The 18,809-nt window shown below is 26.8% G+C and overlaps 1 protein-coding gene across 3 annotated transcripts; it reads right to left on the reverse strand.

Annotated features, from left to right (window-relative positions):
* Nucleotides 1-4: 4 nt before the first annotated feature.
* Nucleotides 5-16,784, reverse strand: LOC139425169 (RNA cytidine acetyltransferase). 3 transcript variants are annotated; one of them, XM_071178902.2, is made up of 11 exons: nucleotides 16,156-16,784; nucleotides 12,737-12,799; nucleotides 10,397-10,613; nucleotides 8,849-9,010; nucleotides 7,676-7,902; nucleotides 7,455-7,503; nucleotides 6,853-7,039; nucleotides 5,420-5,592; nucleotides 2,150-2,365; nucleotides 1,928-2,067; nucleotides 5-162 (listed from the first exon to the last, which is right to left on the reverse strand). In XM_071178902.2, exons 2-11 carry the CDS (start codon nucleotides 12,796-12,798, stop codon nucleotides 72-74), a joined length of 1,524 nt encoding a protein of 507 aa, XP_071035003.2. In that variant the 5' UTR covers nucleotide 12,799; nucleotides 16,156-16,784; the 3' UTR covers nucleotides 5-71. The 3 variants fall into 3 exon arrangements, with proteins under 3 accessions (XP_071035003.2, XP_071035004.2, XP_071035005.2); XM_071178903.2 differs by lacking the exon at nucleotides 16,156-16,784 and adding an exon at nucleotides 15,036-15,307; XM_071178904.2 differs by lacking the exon at nucleotides 10,397-10,613 and having other exon boundaries at nucleotides 12,558-12,799; nucleotides 16,156-16,188.
* Nucleotides 16,785-18,809: the final 2,025 nt, after the last annotated feature.

Raw genomic sequence — 18,809 nt, forward strand, 5'->3', positions numbered from 1 at the left:
AAAGTAACATAATAAAAAACATTTTAATAAATACAAAACTTTATATACATTAAAAAAATTTAATACATAGATCAGTGTTTTTTCTTTTTAAATTGTTTTTTGTGTTTTCTGAATTTATTTTCAGTTTTAGCAGCATTTTCATTTTCTACTTTATTCTTGATACTGCAAAGAAATAAATCAATTAAATCTTTCAGTTATAAAATAAATATCAGAAAATAAAATATGAAACATGAAAAGAGATTAACTGATATGTAAATATAGACTGAAATTTTGCATCATATTTAGCAATTAAAAATTTTAATGTAAAAAAATATAGAGGGCTTATCATGTAATCACTATATTTCCACGGCAGTAATACAACCATACACCAGGAAGTAATAATATTTCGATCTCAAAAAGAAAAAAAGATTAAAACATTTCTAGATTATGTATTGAAAATGTAAAAGAGTGAAGATTTTTGTTATTAGATAGAATAAAATGATCTGATTAAATGTAGCAGGTGGGGATTATTTATCTTGCATAAATGAAGATTTTCTTAATTACCCAAAATCTTTTTGAAATCTAAAACTAATTTGCAGACATGTTAGAGAATTGGGGATTTTCAAACATTCTAAGCAATTTTTTTTAATTTTCTGAACTTGTTTAAATATTAATAATAATAAAGGAGAGAAGAAATAAAGGGGAAAAAAATCTTTTGCAAAAATTTTGTTATAGGCTATATTGGGATTTATTACAATTTTGAAAATGTTATAAATATCTATGAAAAATATATTAATATGACAGTGAGAAATTGAAGTTAAATTAACATATTTTTTGATGCATACTTTTTTTTACAAATTCAAAGTTAGTTACATGCATGAAGATTAAATCTTGGTAATAAGTTAATAATTTTTGACTACCTTGGGGGATCACATACAAATTTAAATTTAATAAGATTGAGCTATAAATTGTTTCAATAAATTCTAAAACTGAGTATAAGTATAATCTCTTGGCAAGGATAACGCTTTCCAGTACAATGCAGATTCTGCAGTTGTTTAGGTGTTTTAGTAAGTTTTATTTCTTAATTGTTTCATTTTTGTTCAAGTGCTAAAGATGATATTCACATCAACTTACAAGAGGTTAGTGTGAAATTTCTTTTCAATTTTACTCTTAGATTTCTGAAAATGTAATTATTCTTATCATTTAAATCTCCAATTTTATAATATACAAAGATGCAGCCATTACACGAAGAAAAAAATCTTAAAAAAATTAGCTTGCAAGAGATTAAACACATTTTACCAAAATCATAATTATTCTAACTGATAGGACTAAATAAACAAAAAGGTAGGTAAGTAAAAACCATTGTACATGAACTAACAAAAAATATTGTCATTCATATCAAAGTTAATAGAGAGGTAGTTCAAGGGAACTTTTTCTCTCATAGATGACTGATTGGAATTGTTGTACAGTTTACAGTTTTTATTTTTGGATGATTTTTAATGGAAGAAAAGTGTTTTAAAACTTTTATAAAATCAATTCCTAATTTTTTTACATGCCATATTCTTAGTGTTTGGAATAAAATATCAGAATACATTACTTTAATATAATATTAGCATTGTAAATTTTTAATTTAAACTATGAAGAAAAAAATTATTAATCACTCCTAAAAGAGATAGAATTTAGGTTATAAAAAGGTGTTCTATACAAAATGTTAACAAAAAGCTTGGTTACGCATTTGTTGGGTTCAGTCATCGATTATTGTAAAATCATACCAGAGAATGTTTTTTATAATATAAGAACATAATTCTTGATAAAAATAAACTGACAGTAAAAATATTTCACACTAGACTCCATATTCAAATTCCATAACAATGAGAATGTCAATTCAACACAGCATATAGAAAACAGCAATTAATAAATGGAAAAAAATAATAAATAACAAGTGTACCTCTTTATGCTAACAAGCGTTTTTCTTCCAGTAAAAAGTGCCTTTTGCCATTCATCTTCAGATCCTTTAATTGCATATTGAGAAACATCCAAAGCAAGTAGTTTTTCCTGTTGCTTCTGAACTTGAATAGCAGCTTCTTCCTGTAAAAATAATAAAATGATTGATTTTTGAATCAAAATGTAATAAATACACAAAAAACTATACTCTCAAATGCTGCCTTACAAGCTCTTCATCCAAATCCATTTCTAAAGGCTTCATTTCAACATCAGTAGAGATTAATGTACTTTCAACACTTTTTTCAATAATGCCCGAAATGTAACTGCTGATTTTCTTTAGGGTTCGATTTAAAAGACCAACAACTTGAATATTCTGTAGTTCTAAATCTTTTGAAATAGCATCTAACGATTTGTTTTGTAACCCATATGACAGCAATATAGCCTAAATGGACAAAATAAAAATTAATAACGGAAAGGTTAAAATATAACGATATCATCAGTAATTAATCAGTAATCTGATCAAATATATACATGTAAACAATTGTACATTAACAATGGCTTATTAATTTCATATAGACTTTCGGTTCCACACACAGAATATAAAATATAGATCATTTTATGGTAAACCTGTCATGTTCAGTATGTAAAAAAAAGGCTTTTATTACCTTATTTTTTTTATTGGCATTTGTGTTTTCTGAGTAAAAAAATGCAGACATTTTAGATTAAGTTATAAAATGTCCTATAAGTACCACATTCTCCTTTATAACTACACAATTTTAAAAATTATGTATAAAATCATGGGCGCTATCCAAAAATTAGAAAACTAGATATTTTTTTATACAATGTTACATAAAGGCAGTACCACTTAATAAACTGAATTGTTCAAGGTATGCTAATCATATAGTAAAAAAAAGAAGGAAAAAAACTAACTAGAACAATAACTAATTAGAACTATCAAAATTTTATTTATTTAACTTTTTGTATTCAATTTTTATCAAGTGCCAAGTTGTACATTGGCTTAGTAAATGTCTGTAAGTTTATTCAAAGACATTACACATAAGATAAGCATGCCAAGTTAAATCCTGCACAATGCACTTTTGAAATAGGCTCCACACAATTTAGTGAGCCAAAAAAGACAACATATTTGAAATGTGTAACATGTTAAAATAAAGTCAGAGACAGGGTTACTGCTCTGTTAATGTGTGAGAAATGGCATGATTGTCTCAACTGATGCACATTGCACATAAACCACTTTACTTCTCAGTCAATCTCGTACCCATCGATCTGACACTGAATGGGACATCAAGCTGCCACTTGGGATCAAACCATCGTTTTTTACAATGATGTCAACTGGATCTCAAGGATGGGATGGCTCAGTGCCTTTACCACTATACCATTCCGACTTAGGGACTATGCAATAGAGTTTATATAAACAGGCAATAGCATTTACCTTTACAATAAATTGAGACATATCAATTTTATTGCTATCCTTTAAGATGTCAACATGTATATATGGGACAGATGCTGAATATAAACATTCGCTGTTATAAACAAAAAATAATGGTATTTAACAAATATTTCGGATATATTCCCCAAAATGATTACTTAAACGTTGACATTTTAGTACCTTATAATAACAAGATACTTTACTTATAATAACAAGATCAAAAATTAATTGAAATTGTGGCATAAAACAAAAAGTACCAATCAAGAATTTATTTTTTTATCCCCTTAAAAATATTTTCAATGTACTTTTGTCACTGTTTTTTACTATTATCAAAATAACCTTAGAAAAAATTGCTTAAGCTCATAAGAGTTATGGAATCAAAACAATATAAAAGTTTTTAAAAGTTAAACAAGTTAGACAGACATTTCATTTGAAGTGTTTTTACTTTTGTTTTGCTGTAGAAGAAAATTGTTTACAAGAAATAAAATTTATAATTCTTTTATCCGTTCCTTTAAACTGAAAAAAAGAAAGTAGTATTTAGTAGTATTTAAATATGATACAACTTTCTATTTTTATGGGAAACAAAACAATAGTTTTTATTCAATAAGTTTTGTTTTCCTCATTTCACACAATTTAGAAAAGCAAGCAAAAAGAAGACTGTGCAAAGGTAGCGTTGTTGATATACGATCAAGCTGGGAGCTTGGCATACATTTGGAGTTCACTTAGAGGCAAACAGGTTCCCTCTATAGGGATAACAGGGTGCATAGCCAAATCTCTTAACAAAAAATAAGCACCTTTTAAGGACTCCAAAAATATTTTTAAGCACTATATACATTAACAAAATGCATAATAATTTTCAAAGACTTTACACGATCATGATAAAATAACTAGTTTCTGACAAAAAACTCTTTTCTTGATTATATTAGTCTCCATAAAAAGATCAGGAGATTTTTCAGTTCGATTTCAGAGGGAGGAAAATGAATTGAGAATACCTTGCAAAAGGCAGCAGAGTTGCGCATGAGAATGCAAGATTCTTTCGAATCCAGCTCAGTAGACGCACATGCAGACTCCCAAGTATTTCATCAAATATGTAATATGATTGGTGCCATCATATGTTACGGGCCAACGATACGCCAAAATGGATTGTGGTTGAAGGAATTGTGAAAACGTTGAATAGAACATTGTGAAAACCACGCTTTTAAATTTGCATATTACGCAGCGAATATCAATATGGTAAAGAAAAAAAAATCTTTTCCGAAAAGGGAAAATTAAGCACTTTTTATAAACACCCCATGAAAAATGCACTTTTAAGGGCTTTTAAAAAATGAAAATCGAAAATAAGCACTTTTTAAAATCACTACGCACTATGGATAATGGTTTCTCTTAACAAGCAACAGAGTATAATCTAAAAACTGTTAAAAAAGCACTGAGTATCAATTCTTTTACTTGATCTATATGTTGATCATTAATAAAAGTTAAGGGCTTACCAGAACGGTGGTCATCTTTGATGGATTTTCTACATTTTTAAATTTTCATATCAACCAAATACTGCTGCTTTTGTTGTACATATTTCATTGCGAAATAAAATTGAATGCATGTTTTTTGATAGTTTTTTCTTTTTAGAAAATCACCGGAATGAAAAACCATGTCCAAATTAAATACCTTATATTTATAAAAGTCATAAAAATAATTCATAAAACTTCACAGACGATATTCATAACGGATGAATTTTAAATGAAGTATTCCAGGAATATTTAGATCACGGTAATATATATCAAATTTAAAAACTGAACTTTAATGGAGTATAAAAGAATATTTTTGGTTCAAGAAGTAACAGAACATGTGTATGGGTATTAAGTTTGCACAATAGTATCAAAGCAATGATAATGTAGCATAATGATGATATTATAATACTGTATTGTAGAATTAAGATAATGCATGCTTTAATTGTTGAAATAATTAAGCATGTAAATTATAAAATTGCATTGCATGCATCAGGAAACTTTTTCAGTTAATAATAAATATTTTAATATTTATAAATGTTTTTACTTCTTGGGCAACTGGAAGGTGTACATTTTTCAAGATATTCTTAAAATACAGTTTGGCAATAGTAGGAATGATGTGAATGACTGTATTCAATTCTTGAAGCCTTAAACAATATTTTTCAAGTGACTTCATATGATAGGGCTTTAAATATAAATCCAATTCCTCTTTAGAAATATCTAGAAAATAAAATAAAACAAGTTTATACAAATATTGAAATAAATTATTAAAATAAATTATTAAAACAGTTGTAAAAAAGTTAAAACAATTGATTATAAATATGAAATTTTTGTATTCTGTAAATCTAAAGATTATAGAACACAAAATTAAAATAACTGCAGATACTCGATTATCATAGGAAAATTACACCATATAAGAATGTCATATTTGCAGAATAACTTGCAAAGCATTAAGTAAAGCATTCCAGGTGGACTATGGCTCTACAATTTCAGGACTAATGGCATGATTGTGGGATTGTGCTCAGCATTGAACACAGCCTGTGTTTACATCCCAGACAAGAAGGTACCCATCGATATGAAGTTGGGTGAGTTTTAAATTACCAATGGGACATCTAATATATAGCTTAGTTTAAAAATAAAATCTAGTAGTTTTTTTTTCAAAGTTAGAGGATAAATGATGGCAAAGCTTTATTTTCACAAAAATATTATTAGAGTTGTTTGAATTTTTAAAACTGAACTGTTTTTAAAGTCTGCATACATGACATTCCCAAATAGTGAAATCGCTCCATAGCATATAGAACATGCAGATCTCTATGTTAAGGAAGACATTTGTTTGAGAAAGAAATTTTTGAAATCTTACATATCTGATTTATTCACAATCAGGAATTTGTCTAGGATTTTTTGAGAGGTACCTATTTTGTGAAAATTTAGAAATAATTCGTGAAAAATTTAAACATATATTAAATAATCAACACAAAAATATGGATTTATCGCTTCTTTTAAGAAAAAGTATTCTGTGAAACTACCGTATTTCCCAAAGTTGCATTTGTGAAACTTCCGCTTTTCCTAAAGATGAATTTGCGAAGGTACCGATAAACGGTAGTAAATTCGGCCTGGACAGACCCCTAACAATAAAAGGTTAAAAACATAAGAGTAGAATATGACTAACAATGTGCACCACTTTCAGAAAACAATTCTTAAGAAAAATGAACTCGGAAGTTTTGCAAGGTATAGCATTTAATTTTTGAGTAGAAATTATTTAAATAACTCACAAAATGTAAAATAATGAAAGCGTTATTTTGAATATTCAGAATCGTATTTTCCACATCTAATAGACTTAGAACAAGAGAAAAAAAAATACCCCCCATTTTTAACCCAAAATAGTAAATATAGTAAGATTTCTTTAATAAAACTTCTTTTTCATAGACTAAATATTTTATGACACATATATTCTGATAAGTGGTCATAAGGATAACATACCTTTTGTGTTTATAATTCTCGGGCAAGAATTGAATATGCTAAGAGCAAAAGATGCTGGAAACTTCTTATAATGTGATTTGAGAATTGCAAAATAATGATTGATGAAACTCATTATATTTTTTTCTACAAAACTAGATGACTCTTCATTGATTGGTTTAAACATGGCAATAGGTACTACATCAGAATCCTGAAAAATAAAAACTGGCAATAAACAAAAAGGTAATCATCCCAAAATGAGAGTTTAATGCAGTATTTATCAGCTGGAAGAGTAACTAAAGCAGCTAATAAAAACATTACAAATTCAATACAATCAAGTGCAAAAATAAATTTAAAAGCAAAAAAAAAAAAAAAAAAAAAAAAAAAAAAAAAAAAACAAAACAAAGAGTATTTTAGGTTCATGGGCATTTATTTAGACTACTTAAAGGTTTGGTTTTTTTAAAATGGCTAACGATATAAAATAGCTTTAATGGCTATTGAAATTTTACTTTCTTGAAAACAAACAATCATAATACATGACAAACTGAAATAAAATGCTAACAAACAATCAATAGATATAGAAAATAATGATGGTAATTAGAATGCTAGGAAAAACCTTTTCTTACTTTGTTAGCAGCCATGTATAAAGGTACAAATTCCGCTTTCTTCCAAAAACTAGAGAAAAAATATTTCGACATAAATATATTATAAAGTTTAGAAAAAAATAAAGTTGCAAAAATTTATATATATATTTTTTAAAATTCTATTTTAATTGACATTATTTTAAAGATTTTTTTTCTTTTAAAAATAAAATTTGATTATAAAAACAAAGAGACAGAAAAACAACCTGAAAACATCTGATGACAAATTGAAGAAAACACACATGAAGTCTATATTATCCAATTTTAAATCTGATAGTTGAAGTAACAGAGGGGATTCGAATTTAGAACCACCATCTTGACTTTCAACCGTTTGTTGATTATTATTAGACAATTTAACATTTTCTCCAAGCAATATAACTTTTCCTTCATACAGCTCTTTCAATAGTTGCACAGCTCGCAAGCCATATCCCATCTAAGGTAGAAATTAAAAACACTTCAAAATAAAAATCAAGTCAATTACACCAAATATTAAAAAGGTAAGAATATAAATTACAAGTAAGAAATTGTTTAACAATCAGTTAATTCAAAATCCTTTATTAAATGAAAACAATCGAGGGTATTGGAATTTTGGTAGCCACAGTTTCTAAAAAATCAAAACTGGAGTCAAATATTTTAGTACGATATTAAGCAAATCTACAATCCATAACAAGCTGGCTCTTAGAGAATTTTATTTGTACATTCCTGATAATAAAATACTAATAATAAAGAAGTGAACACTTATTTAAATCAAACTATAATTTCATTTCAAGTTTGATATCTCTGAAAGAACATTTTATCAATCTAAAAGTTGATTTTCCATACATTGCACAAACATGAGTACTTTTTTATTCAATTTTTGGGGCAGGCAACATTATAGCAAGAAGTTAAAAGAAAATTAAATAATTAAGCTATAGATAAGAGTGGTAACTTTGATTCATTTTATGGAAATTTTTATCTTTGTACACATGAAAAAATCGTGCAACTGATAAGTTACACTTTATCTAACTGCAAAATTTTTACATCAGTTTTTTTTAGCAATGCTTACAGATAAATACTTTATAAGTTTGTAAAAACTCTACTAGCAGCAAAATGCAAAAAACCATCTAGATGCCCACATAGAAATCACAGTGCTTTACAAACCATTCAAACATATTTTCCTTGTATCAAAAAAGTATTCCTCCTCTCAAAATTGGTCACATTAAATTGGTCATGTATATTATCACATTAATATGCCTGTCATATAAAAGGGCTTAAAGTGACAACTTTCAACTATGAAACTGTTTTCTTTGTTTACAAAAAAGAAATATTATAAATAAAAAAAGTTTAATAATTTCTATTTATTACAATAATTGAATAAAAATTTATAAAGAAATATTTACTTTTTTATACTGAGGATGTGTTGCTAAGTTAATAATATGAAGACCACGTAATTTCGAAACATCTGTCTTCACATTCCATTTATTGAAGCAACTAGGCATGGGTTGAATTAGATTTGATCCACATTTCACAATGTCAGAGGGAAGGTTAAACTCAATATGGACCTGATAAAACAATTAATCAAAATTTAATTTTCAAGTAAAAATAACATTTAAAAATTATATTACTAAACATTTAAGTTGCCACATTTTTTGCATGGCTAGAATATTTGGTAACAGCCAAGATAGTTTCATAAAAACGTTAAAATTGTACATAATGTTAAATTTAGCAATATACAGAATTTGATATTTATTACAGGTTATCACACTTTTCTTAAAACTAAAATGCCTGGTTAAAACTAAAATGAGTTCTTATGTTAAACTTGTATCTGATGACGTCAAATTTAGTAATATAAATTTTTACTGATCGAGTTCAAAATATAGCTGATTGTTGATGCTTAATTCTAAGAATTTGGACTTAAAAATCTCTACTTCACTTTTGATATTACCTCAAGTTTAGAGGTTTTAAGACATTTTTGGAACAGTAATTTTACACATTTGGAGTAAAGAATTACTAAGTTTTTTTTTCTTCAAATGTGCAATAAATTTATTAGCAAAGCAAGCTAAGTTAAAATTAAGAAATGTTTTATATGCAAATGAAAAATTTATTTATTTTTAAATTTATTTTTCTGGTGTAAATATTTCTCAAAAATGCCTACTTTGTTTTAAGTGACATTTCAAGGAATTCATGTAAACTAACTTTTAAACTTTGACAGCAAGAAAGAAAGATTATGCTATGCCTTCTGCCTGTATTTTTTCTCCCCCTAAGTTGCCAATTGGTGAAATCTATAAATCACTCACAATCATTTAAATGAGCCACTCCCCACTGAAAATACTAAAAAAAAACTGTCACTTAGTATCTCTATTTCTTGTCCAAAAGCTTTAAATGGACAAAATCTATAAATCCCAAACACTTATTTAACCTGTTTGTGATATATTGCTTTAATTTGCTGAGGATCTTAATGATTTTAAGTAAATAACCTTAAACATTTATAACTAAATTATGTGAAAAGTTTATATATTAATGAAAGGAATTAAGGATTATATTTTGTCTTTATTTCTTATCAGATTCTAATTGGCAAAATCTGCAAATCCTCTACACGAATTTAAAGTCATATCAATTTATGTCACAGTTTGAGGTTTAATTTATTGCAAAAATATAAATTTGTTAAGAAATGGTAGTCGCTAAAGGTACTTGAAGCCCTTAACACTGGAAAAATGTAGAGAGGGTTACTTAGCACCATCCTCTATTAAGGTCTACAAAACTTAAGATTTTGCAAATAAATTATTGTTGTACAATTAAATATCACTAAAACAAGTTTCTTCAAGACACCTTAACTTTTTTTTTAAAATGTCACAACCTTCATTCATCAAGCTTTTTAACATACTATAAATTTATAGCAGTAGTAAATAATAATTAACATGTTATTGTAGTTGGATTTATTTTCTTACAATAATAGCACACAACACTTCAAGAGGAATTTTGGTAGTACACCTTTGCAAAGGAGGTAAGAGAACAAATATTTGGTAATCAGGTGAATCAGCTATTCTAAGAAGTTCTTCTACATTCAATGTATTACTAGACTGATTCAGTATTGATACAAGAGATTTTAAAAATTTCTCAGTAAAAGGATTGCCACTGAACAAAACATCACGAGAGACACAATATCTAACATATTATTAAAGAAAATATAAATTTCAAAAGAAAATAAGTGATAATTGTTTTTTCTTTTTTTTTTTTTAAATTAAAGTTGATCTAACATTTAAAATAAAATTCTTAGAATTAGAAATGGGAAAGGCTTAGAATCCCAATATATTAGGTAAATTTTTTCGGAACATATCACAACTTCTCTGAATCTTAAATTGTTTTGATCCATATATATGTATGAATAAAAAAAATTAATATTTATTTTGATTCATATATATATATATATATATATATATATATATATATATATATATATATATATATATATGTATACACATATCTATATATTTACATATATATATATATATACACAGTACAGAACCCGTTATCCGGAAATCAGAAAACCGGAACGAAATTCGATAAATTTTCCCGCAATTTAAAATTTTTTTTTCTTCTTCTTCCTCATAAGATTTTAGGATTTTTCTTTCTTTTTTGAAAGATGTTTACCTTACCATCATTTCACAAATAATCATTAGTGTATTACCTCATTGCTTTTTTCTTATTTTTAAGATTATTTCCAAATATTATTATTATTTTTTTTTAGTTGGGTTTAACACTAAAAAAACGGCTTTTTGTAGCTATTCAGAAAACCGGAAAAATCAGTTATCCGGAATAGCGATGGTTCTCGATCGTTCCGGATAATCGGTTCTCTACTGTATATATATATATGTAAAATGAAGTTCAACTATTGTTGGTTACAAAAAGAGTTTGAGTTACCAGCACTTTTGTTTAAGTTGATTACAAGTAAAGTTTCCCATGTTTTTATAACTTGTCACATAAAATTTTATTGCATATTTTTTTGTTTAACCTCATACGAAATAAGATTTTTTTTATAAAGGATGAGGTTTTGGATGTCAGTAAGAGGTTTTGGACAGGAATTGTAGTTCAAATATAAATTGACCTGCCTAAAATTTATAAATTTAAAAATAGATAGACTAATAACTCCAAATATAATCATTGTGTACTTTTTGCACATAAAAACTACACCTTTTTTACTGATATTCATTTTTACATGTTTCCTTTTCAATAAGATCCCAAATTAAAAATTTTAGCATTGTTCACATAAAACTCAACAGCATTATTTAATTTAGGACAGTTTAAGACAGCAAGGATAAAAACAAATATTACCAACTCAATTAAATGCTTGCTATGTTGCTATTAAAAAAAACCTTCTTTTTTAGCCGAATTTCTTGATGATCCTTGATATTCATCAACACATATCTAATGATCAAAAATTTTTTTTTCTTAATGAATGAATTTTTAAAAAGGCTTTTCCTTACAACTCTATTAAGAAATAAATTATCATGATTGAAAAGAAATTTCCTGAATTATTTTTCCCTAAAAGAGCTGACAGGGAAAATATGTGTATAAATAAGCATATTTGAGGAAAAAATAAGAAAGAACTTGATAATCTAACAAATCCAAAAGAAACTGATATTTATGAGGAATACAATGAACAATACTGTTTCATTATGTGGTGTCAGGGGAGAATCAGAAATATTAAATGAAGCAAGAGCATCAGTTTTATTTTCTATTTCTGCTATCAGAAAAAAAAAAAAAAAAATAGAAAAACTTTAACAGAGACTAAAATCAAATAATTATGCAAAGATTTTAACATTACACAGTAAATGCAATGATTTCGACATAATGAAACAAATTCATGTTATACCACTTTCAAAACATCAATAAACTTATTATTTTGACCGAATTGCTAAACAATATTTAATTATAATATTGGATTTTCAATAATCCGAAATTCTTAGCGTCTTTCGTTAAATTTCTAATATTGAAGTTTGATTGTAATCATTTAGTCATTAACTATGTTATTTCGTAATAAGTTTGTATTTTTGATGAAACTTATACAAAATCTAAATACAGAAAAATAAGAAAGATCAAGATGTTTACCATTGTGTCCAACCAAAATGTATCACAAAACCCAACCCAAAATATATTACAAAACACTCTCATCTGTATTTAAAAATACCTTGAAGTCTTAAAATATGCTTTTTTTAAACTCATAAGTATTAGTTACATAATTTTCATTTATTTCATAGGGACTCAGATGAAAATATCAGTAAGGATACAGTTCACACAGTTTTGTCTCTGTACAACCAAGAGACAGTTGAGATGGTACGGTTGACTCCATCCTGCATATTTAAGAAGAAAAAAAAGTTAAATGTATAGAATTTTTAATAACTGAAAGAAAATTTCAAGCGATATAACTAATCTAAATAAAAATTTCAGGGCACTATTAAAATTTAAAAATGACATTTCTTAGCACTACTTTAAAAGAAGAATTTTTAATTAAAAATTTTTTACCACAAAATTAATAATATTGATGCAAATTTTAAAAACAAATACCAATGTTACTCATCCAACAGTCAATAAAATTATTCTTACATAGAAAAAAACAGATATAGGGCTGCCACTCAATTTTAGAAATAGAATTCACTTAATTTTTTAGGAAAATGTCAACTAAATTCCAAACCACATTTTTCATTATACAAAGTAATTCATTAGAAATACATAATTTTGTTTTATTAAGAAACAAAACTTTTTGATAGAACATATACTAAATTAAAAAACAAATATTTACAAACTAATGCAAAAAATAAATTAGATCATCAAGGTAAATTGCAGGTTAGAATAGATTAGATTTCAATAGTATTTTTTGCAAAAATACAATTGAAATCAAATTTATCTCTATGACAGTGATTCCACTTATGCATAATAACTTATCAAATTTGTCTAAAACCATAGGACAACATAAGGAAATTTATACTGAGAAATATAGTCAGATAGACATAGCATTATACATTGGTTTGAATAGGTTTTTTTTAAAAAGGAAACTAAACTCATTTCGAATCAAAAGTATACTATCAGAAATCGTAAATAAATAATAATGATAAAAATACCACGATAATATAATAGTGTTAGGCTGACTTCAGTCAGAGTTCTAAAAGCAAAAATAAATGTGAGATAGGTTTTATTATTTAAAAAAAAAAGAGATGTTACATTATTTAGGAAGAAACACTGCTTCTAAATTATTAATAGATAATCGTAAATAAATAATAATGATAAAAATACCACGATAATATAATAGTGTTAGGCTGACTTCAGTCAGAGTTCCAAAAGCAAAAATAAATGTGAGATAGGTTTTATTATTTAAAAAAAAAAGAGATGTTACATTATTTAGGAAGAAGAAACACTGCTTCTAAATTATTAATAGACTTTATTTTCTTTTTAAATAATGTAGTTGGATTGATTAACGGCTGTTATCTTATTAATATTGGAAAACAGTGCTTGAATTTGAGTTTACAAAGACAGCTTATACTATGGGTTATGGGTTGTCAAACTTTTTTGATCAGCGACCCCTTTATAATTTTTCGAAATCTCCATCGACCTCCATAAAAGTAATAGTACATTGTGTAACAATAGTTTTATGAAAAATATATTAATGTTGAAATTTAAATACCGTAATATTTATTAAATAATAAGTAATTATAAATAAGTAGAAGAATAATAAGTAAAGTAGTAACTATAGATTTATTGCTTCTTAATCAATGAGATGGGTGCGCATGTTTTTTTTTTGTTTCAAGGCTGGCTATATTGGGTTCAAAATTGAACAATTTTAATCCTAAACCCCTCGAAACTCCACATTTAATTTATTTCTGTACATAGTTAAGATTGAATTTACGTGACTGAAACCGGCTTCAACCATATAGGAACTTGGAAATGCTAGCATAATGGCTGAGGTATTTCGTATAGCGGGTGCATATTTTTGCATTACAATGACACTGCAAATATACAACACTGTTCACACACAGTTTGCAAAGATAGCTGAAACTGCGTATGATATTTGTGTTTGTAACGTCAATGCTCGTCACATGTGACATTTGGATAAGCGTACATATGCATATGACTTATAAACCAGAAGTGCAGAGTTCATGCCACTGAGCGCTGGTACGAAAATACTTGTTTCAACCGCATAAATATATGCTCATTAATTTATGTTCTATAAAGAAAGTAATATTAAGTCAATTATAAAAAAATTAACAAATTTTACATACTCAATTAGGTATGTGTGATTTGCGTATTAAGACCTGTTTTTTCTTCGACCCTCAATCGACACTTCTGATTCGGATCGACCCCCCGCTTTCGTTAAATAGACCCCTGGGTGTCTACATAGACCACATTAGGACCCTCTGGCTTATACAAAGTTTTTGATTTTTATTCTTTGATAAATTATTACTGAATAAACTGTACTTATATATACATATATAGTACAGTCGGACCTCTATTTAACGAAGTCGCTAAATCCTGAAAAAAAGTTCGTTATATGGAAAATTCGTTAAATAGAAAATCATCTTTTGAAATACTTACACAACGTAGAATAGGTTTTAAATTCATGGATACTAGAAATAATTAAAATTGCAATTGATGCACCTTTATCTTGTAATTTTTTTCTTTAATAGTCAGGCACTTTCGCTTCGACATTTTGCAGCCGTAAGAAAAGCAACAAGCAGCACTCTGATCAGCAATCTTAAAACAGGAGCTCTACTGAGTGAACAACGAGAAAGTTGAAAGTTTTTCTAGAGAGGAAGTGAACAGTGGGGGTGGAGATAATAGGACATGTCAATAAGGGACCAGAGACCACACACTTTGATGACCCATTCCTTTTATCTTCTCTGCTCATTTCCTATTCAAGGAATTTGACCCTTTCCCCCCTTTTCCAGTGGGATTGCATTTCCTGTATGAAATGCAAACAAAAAGGGAAAGGAATTTTACTGCTATCTCTAAAAGTTAAGGGGATGCGAAAATCAGTTCAAGGTCATTTCCCCCATAAAATGCGTTAACTAGTTAATAATTTTCTCAAATATTTTGGGAAATGGGGAAAGTAGATCTAAAAAAAAATTTCGTTAAATAGAAAATTGACTTCGCTATTTAGAAGTTATTTAACGAAGAAATTTCCAAAATGTTCTTGGTTCCACGAAAAAATTCGCAAAATAGAGAAATTCGTAAAATGGAAGTTCGTTAAATAGAAGTCCGACTGTATATTCAAATCACGAAATATTGATTTATTATATCTATAAAAGTAATGATACTTTTATAAGGGACCAGCATTAAGTAAAAAAAGAAAAGGCTCAGAAATTTGGAAGTCTCGAATCTTAAAGAAAACTCATATTTTTCTAAGTTGAGCGGAACCACTGCTATAACATAGTAACTCAAACAATCAAAGTACATGATAAATAAACATAGTAAAATATAAAATTTTCTTAGGAATTATTAAGTATATTAATAGATCTTTATAAATAATGCCTTTTTTTCATTTAGTACACTATTAGGATTCCAGTAAAAGTGTACATGTGAGCAAATGTTACTACTAATCTATTGTATATTTTTACATAAATGCACATGCAGACAGAGTGCAAATAATTAATAATAAATCAATAAACTAGAAGAATAAATATAATAAAAGGAATAAAGCAACATAAAAATCTACCTGATGACACCGCTGAATCTTCTTTTAGAAATTGAGTTGATTGTATATTTTCTATCTTTTTTTTAAAAACGCCACGCTTTTAGAAAAACATGTGCTTGCAAGTCTGTGTTTGCGCATCTAATAGCGTGTTGCCACAATTGATTAATTGATGGATTGTGTTTACATTTATTTTGTAAACAACCACTTGAAAAGAGGAGATTTGTGCTTAAAAAATGAAATTAGACGAAAATGTTTTCGAATTTTAAGATATTTAAAAATAAAACGTAAAAACGTAGAACGTAACATTAAAAACGTAGTTTTCTTTGCTATGTTTATTATTTGTTTTTAAATAAAATTATATCATTTTGATATAAGAGTATGTATATTAAGAGTATTCTCTTATAAAAGTTTAGCTGCAATATTTATATAATTTTCTTGCTTTCTGTTGTAAGGAAAAGATAATTCGGATTTTAATTAAAATAATAGTTATGCCATGTAAAGTCTAATCATCCTATTCATATTTATCCTAACATCTGTACTTAATTATTAAGCATTGTAATTGTAACATAGAAAATAATTCTGCAGTAAAGTTAAAATTGATGTTTAAGTGTTTATATATTATGTTTATTCGACATCGTCATTGAAAGGGTTTCTACTTATAACATTTTATAAATGAATTTGTAAGGTGCAGTTTTAATAACAGTTAATAAAACTATGGCTAATAAGAGTTAGCTGTTAAAAAAAAATTATCGATAAAATTTTTATGTGGTTATCAATTATTGTTTATTTATTTGGAAATAATGAAAAATAATAATATATTTGTGAATTTAAGCACATTATGATAAACAATAATATTGAAATGATAAAAATTTATTTCTAATAACTTTGAAAATGAAAAAAATTCATGTTACATAAAATTTATTTTTAAATAGTTCAATACTCACTTTAATGAGGATAGATTAGATTTTTGATTACAGTTTATTTACTGCTGAGTATTAATAGTTAGTCAAATGTGTTGATTACAGATTATTTACTGCTGAGTATTAATAGTTATGTCAAATGTGTTGATTACAGATTATTTACTGCTGAGTATTAATAGTTACGTCAAATGTGTGGCAAGTATTAAAATGTTGTTTTTATTAACTTGCCACTGCTTTATTCGAAAAACAATTCTGAAACAATCAAATAATAAATTTATAAAAATATATATTTGAAGCATATAAGAGTAAAATTCTTTATATTTTGACTTAGAAATTATCAATCAAAAAGATCCTTTAAAATTTGAATTACATTTATATAATAAGTAGAAGGAAATATTAGCAAAGGATAAATTTATAATGTGTCATTCCTTGTCAGATCAATCACTTTTGGAAATTTTAATTGAATTTTAATGAAATTTGGTGGAACATGCATACATGATAAAGTATAGCAATTCAATCAATTTTTAGATTTTTAAGTTGAAAATTGTGAGAGTTATAGACACTTGAAAAAATAAAATGTTCATAGAAAAAAACCACAAACTTGCATACATATAAATGGCTGTAACTTTTTTTTTAATTGTATCAGGAAAGAAAAAAATTTGAAACATCATTTCAAAGCTAAGAAATAGACCTTTCATTTGATTCCTTATGACCTTCTGAGGCTAGATCATCTTTCAAAGCAACCTGATTTGGCCTTTGACCTGAAATATGTGGTCTCAAAAATATACGAATTTTTTTTCTACACATTTCAAATTTGTAGCATAGAAATAGAAATTTAAAATATATATATATATATAGATTATTGCAAACTAAAATTTTTATTAATTGAAACCGGTCTGCTGTGCAACTTTTTTTTCCTTTAAGATACTTAATATAATATACATGGAAAACTGAGTAAAAAGCTTAAAATTCTTAAACCAATATATATATCAATGATCATTCATACCAAAAGTAATAATTTATCCCATCCTTTTGGCTCCTAAAATGTATCCAAAATTAACAGTTTTATTTCTATCAATTATATTTTTCTTATTAAAAAAATGGTTTACCTTTAGATATGCAAAAAATATGTAAATCAGTTACAAGATACGAATAACATTTATATCATAGAAAATATTTTATCAAACTTGAAAGAAAAATTATGATTATTAACTCTGTAACAATATGTTATGAACAGAATTAGTAATTATTTAAACATATAAACACTATAAAATTTTATGAAATAGTTAGGAATGAGGTAGTGCCCTTTTTGTGTTTACATTTTTATCTCATTAGGCGATATGAAATAATCTTGACCTGTTGTTGTTTCTACATCAACCTTTTAAATGATCTATGTTTTATTTACTTTCAATGTTAAAGGCTTCTATGGGTACGAGTATGACAGTGAAGGTTCATGAGGCTGTAGAAAACTTAGCTTCTTCGTAGTTTATATTTACATCTAAAATACATCGTATCCACCATTGGCTGTCCTGCAAAATAACAACATACCCTCGAATATCTTCTAAGAGCAGTTCTAAAGAATTTAACAACACTGAATTGATCTTGCTTTCAGATAAATTTGAATACATTTTTGTTTTAATTGATGTGCGGCTTTCGTGTTCGTTTTAATTGATTTTTTGTGTACCAGGGATTGTGTTGCTTTTCAAAAAGTTGTCTCTGTTTCTCACAATCTTAATATGATTTTATAGTACAACA

The sequence above is a fragment of the Parasteatoda tepidariorum genome, chromosome 6, assembly GCF_982258835.1.
Source record: "Parasteatoda tepidariorum strain Cologne lab strain chromosome 6, Ptep-v5.0, whole genome shotgun sequence".
Lineage (NCBI taxonomy): Eukaryota > Metazoa > Arthropoda > Arachnida > Araneae > Theridiidae > Parasteatoda > Parasteatoda tepidariorum.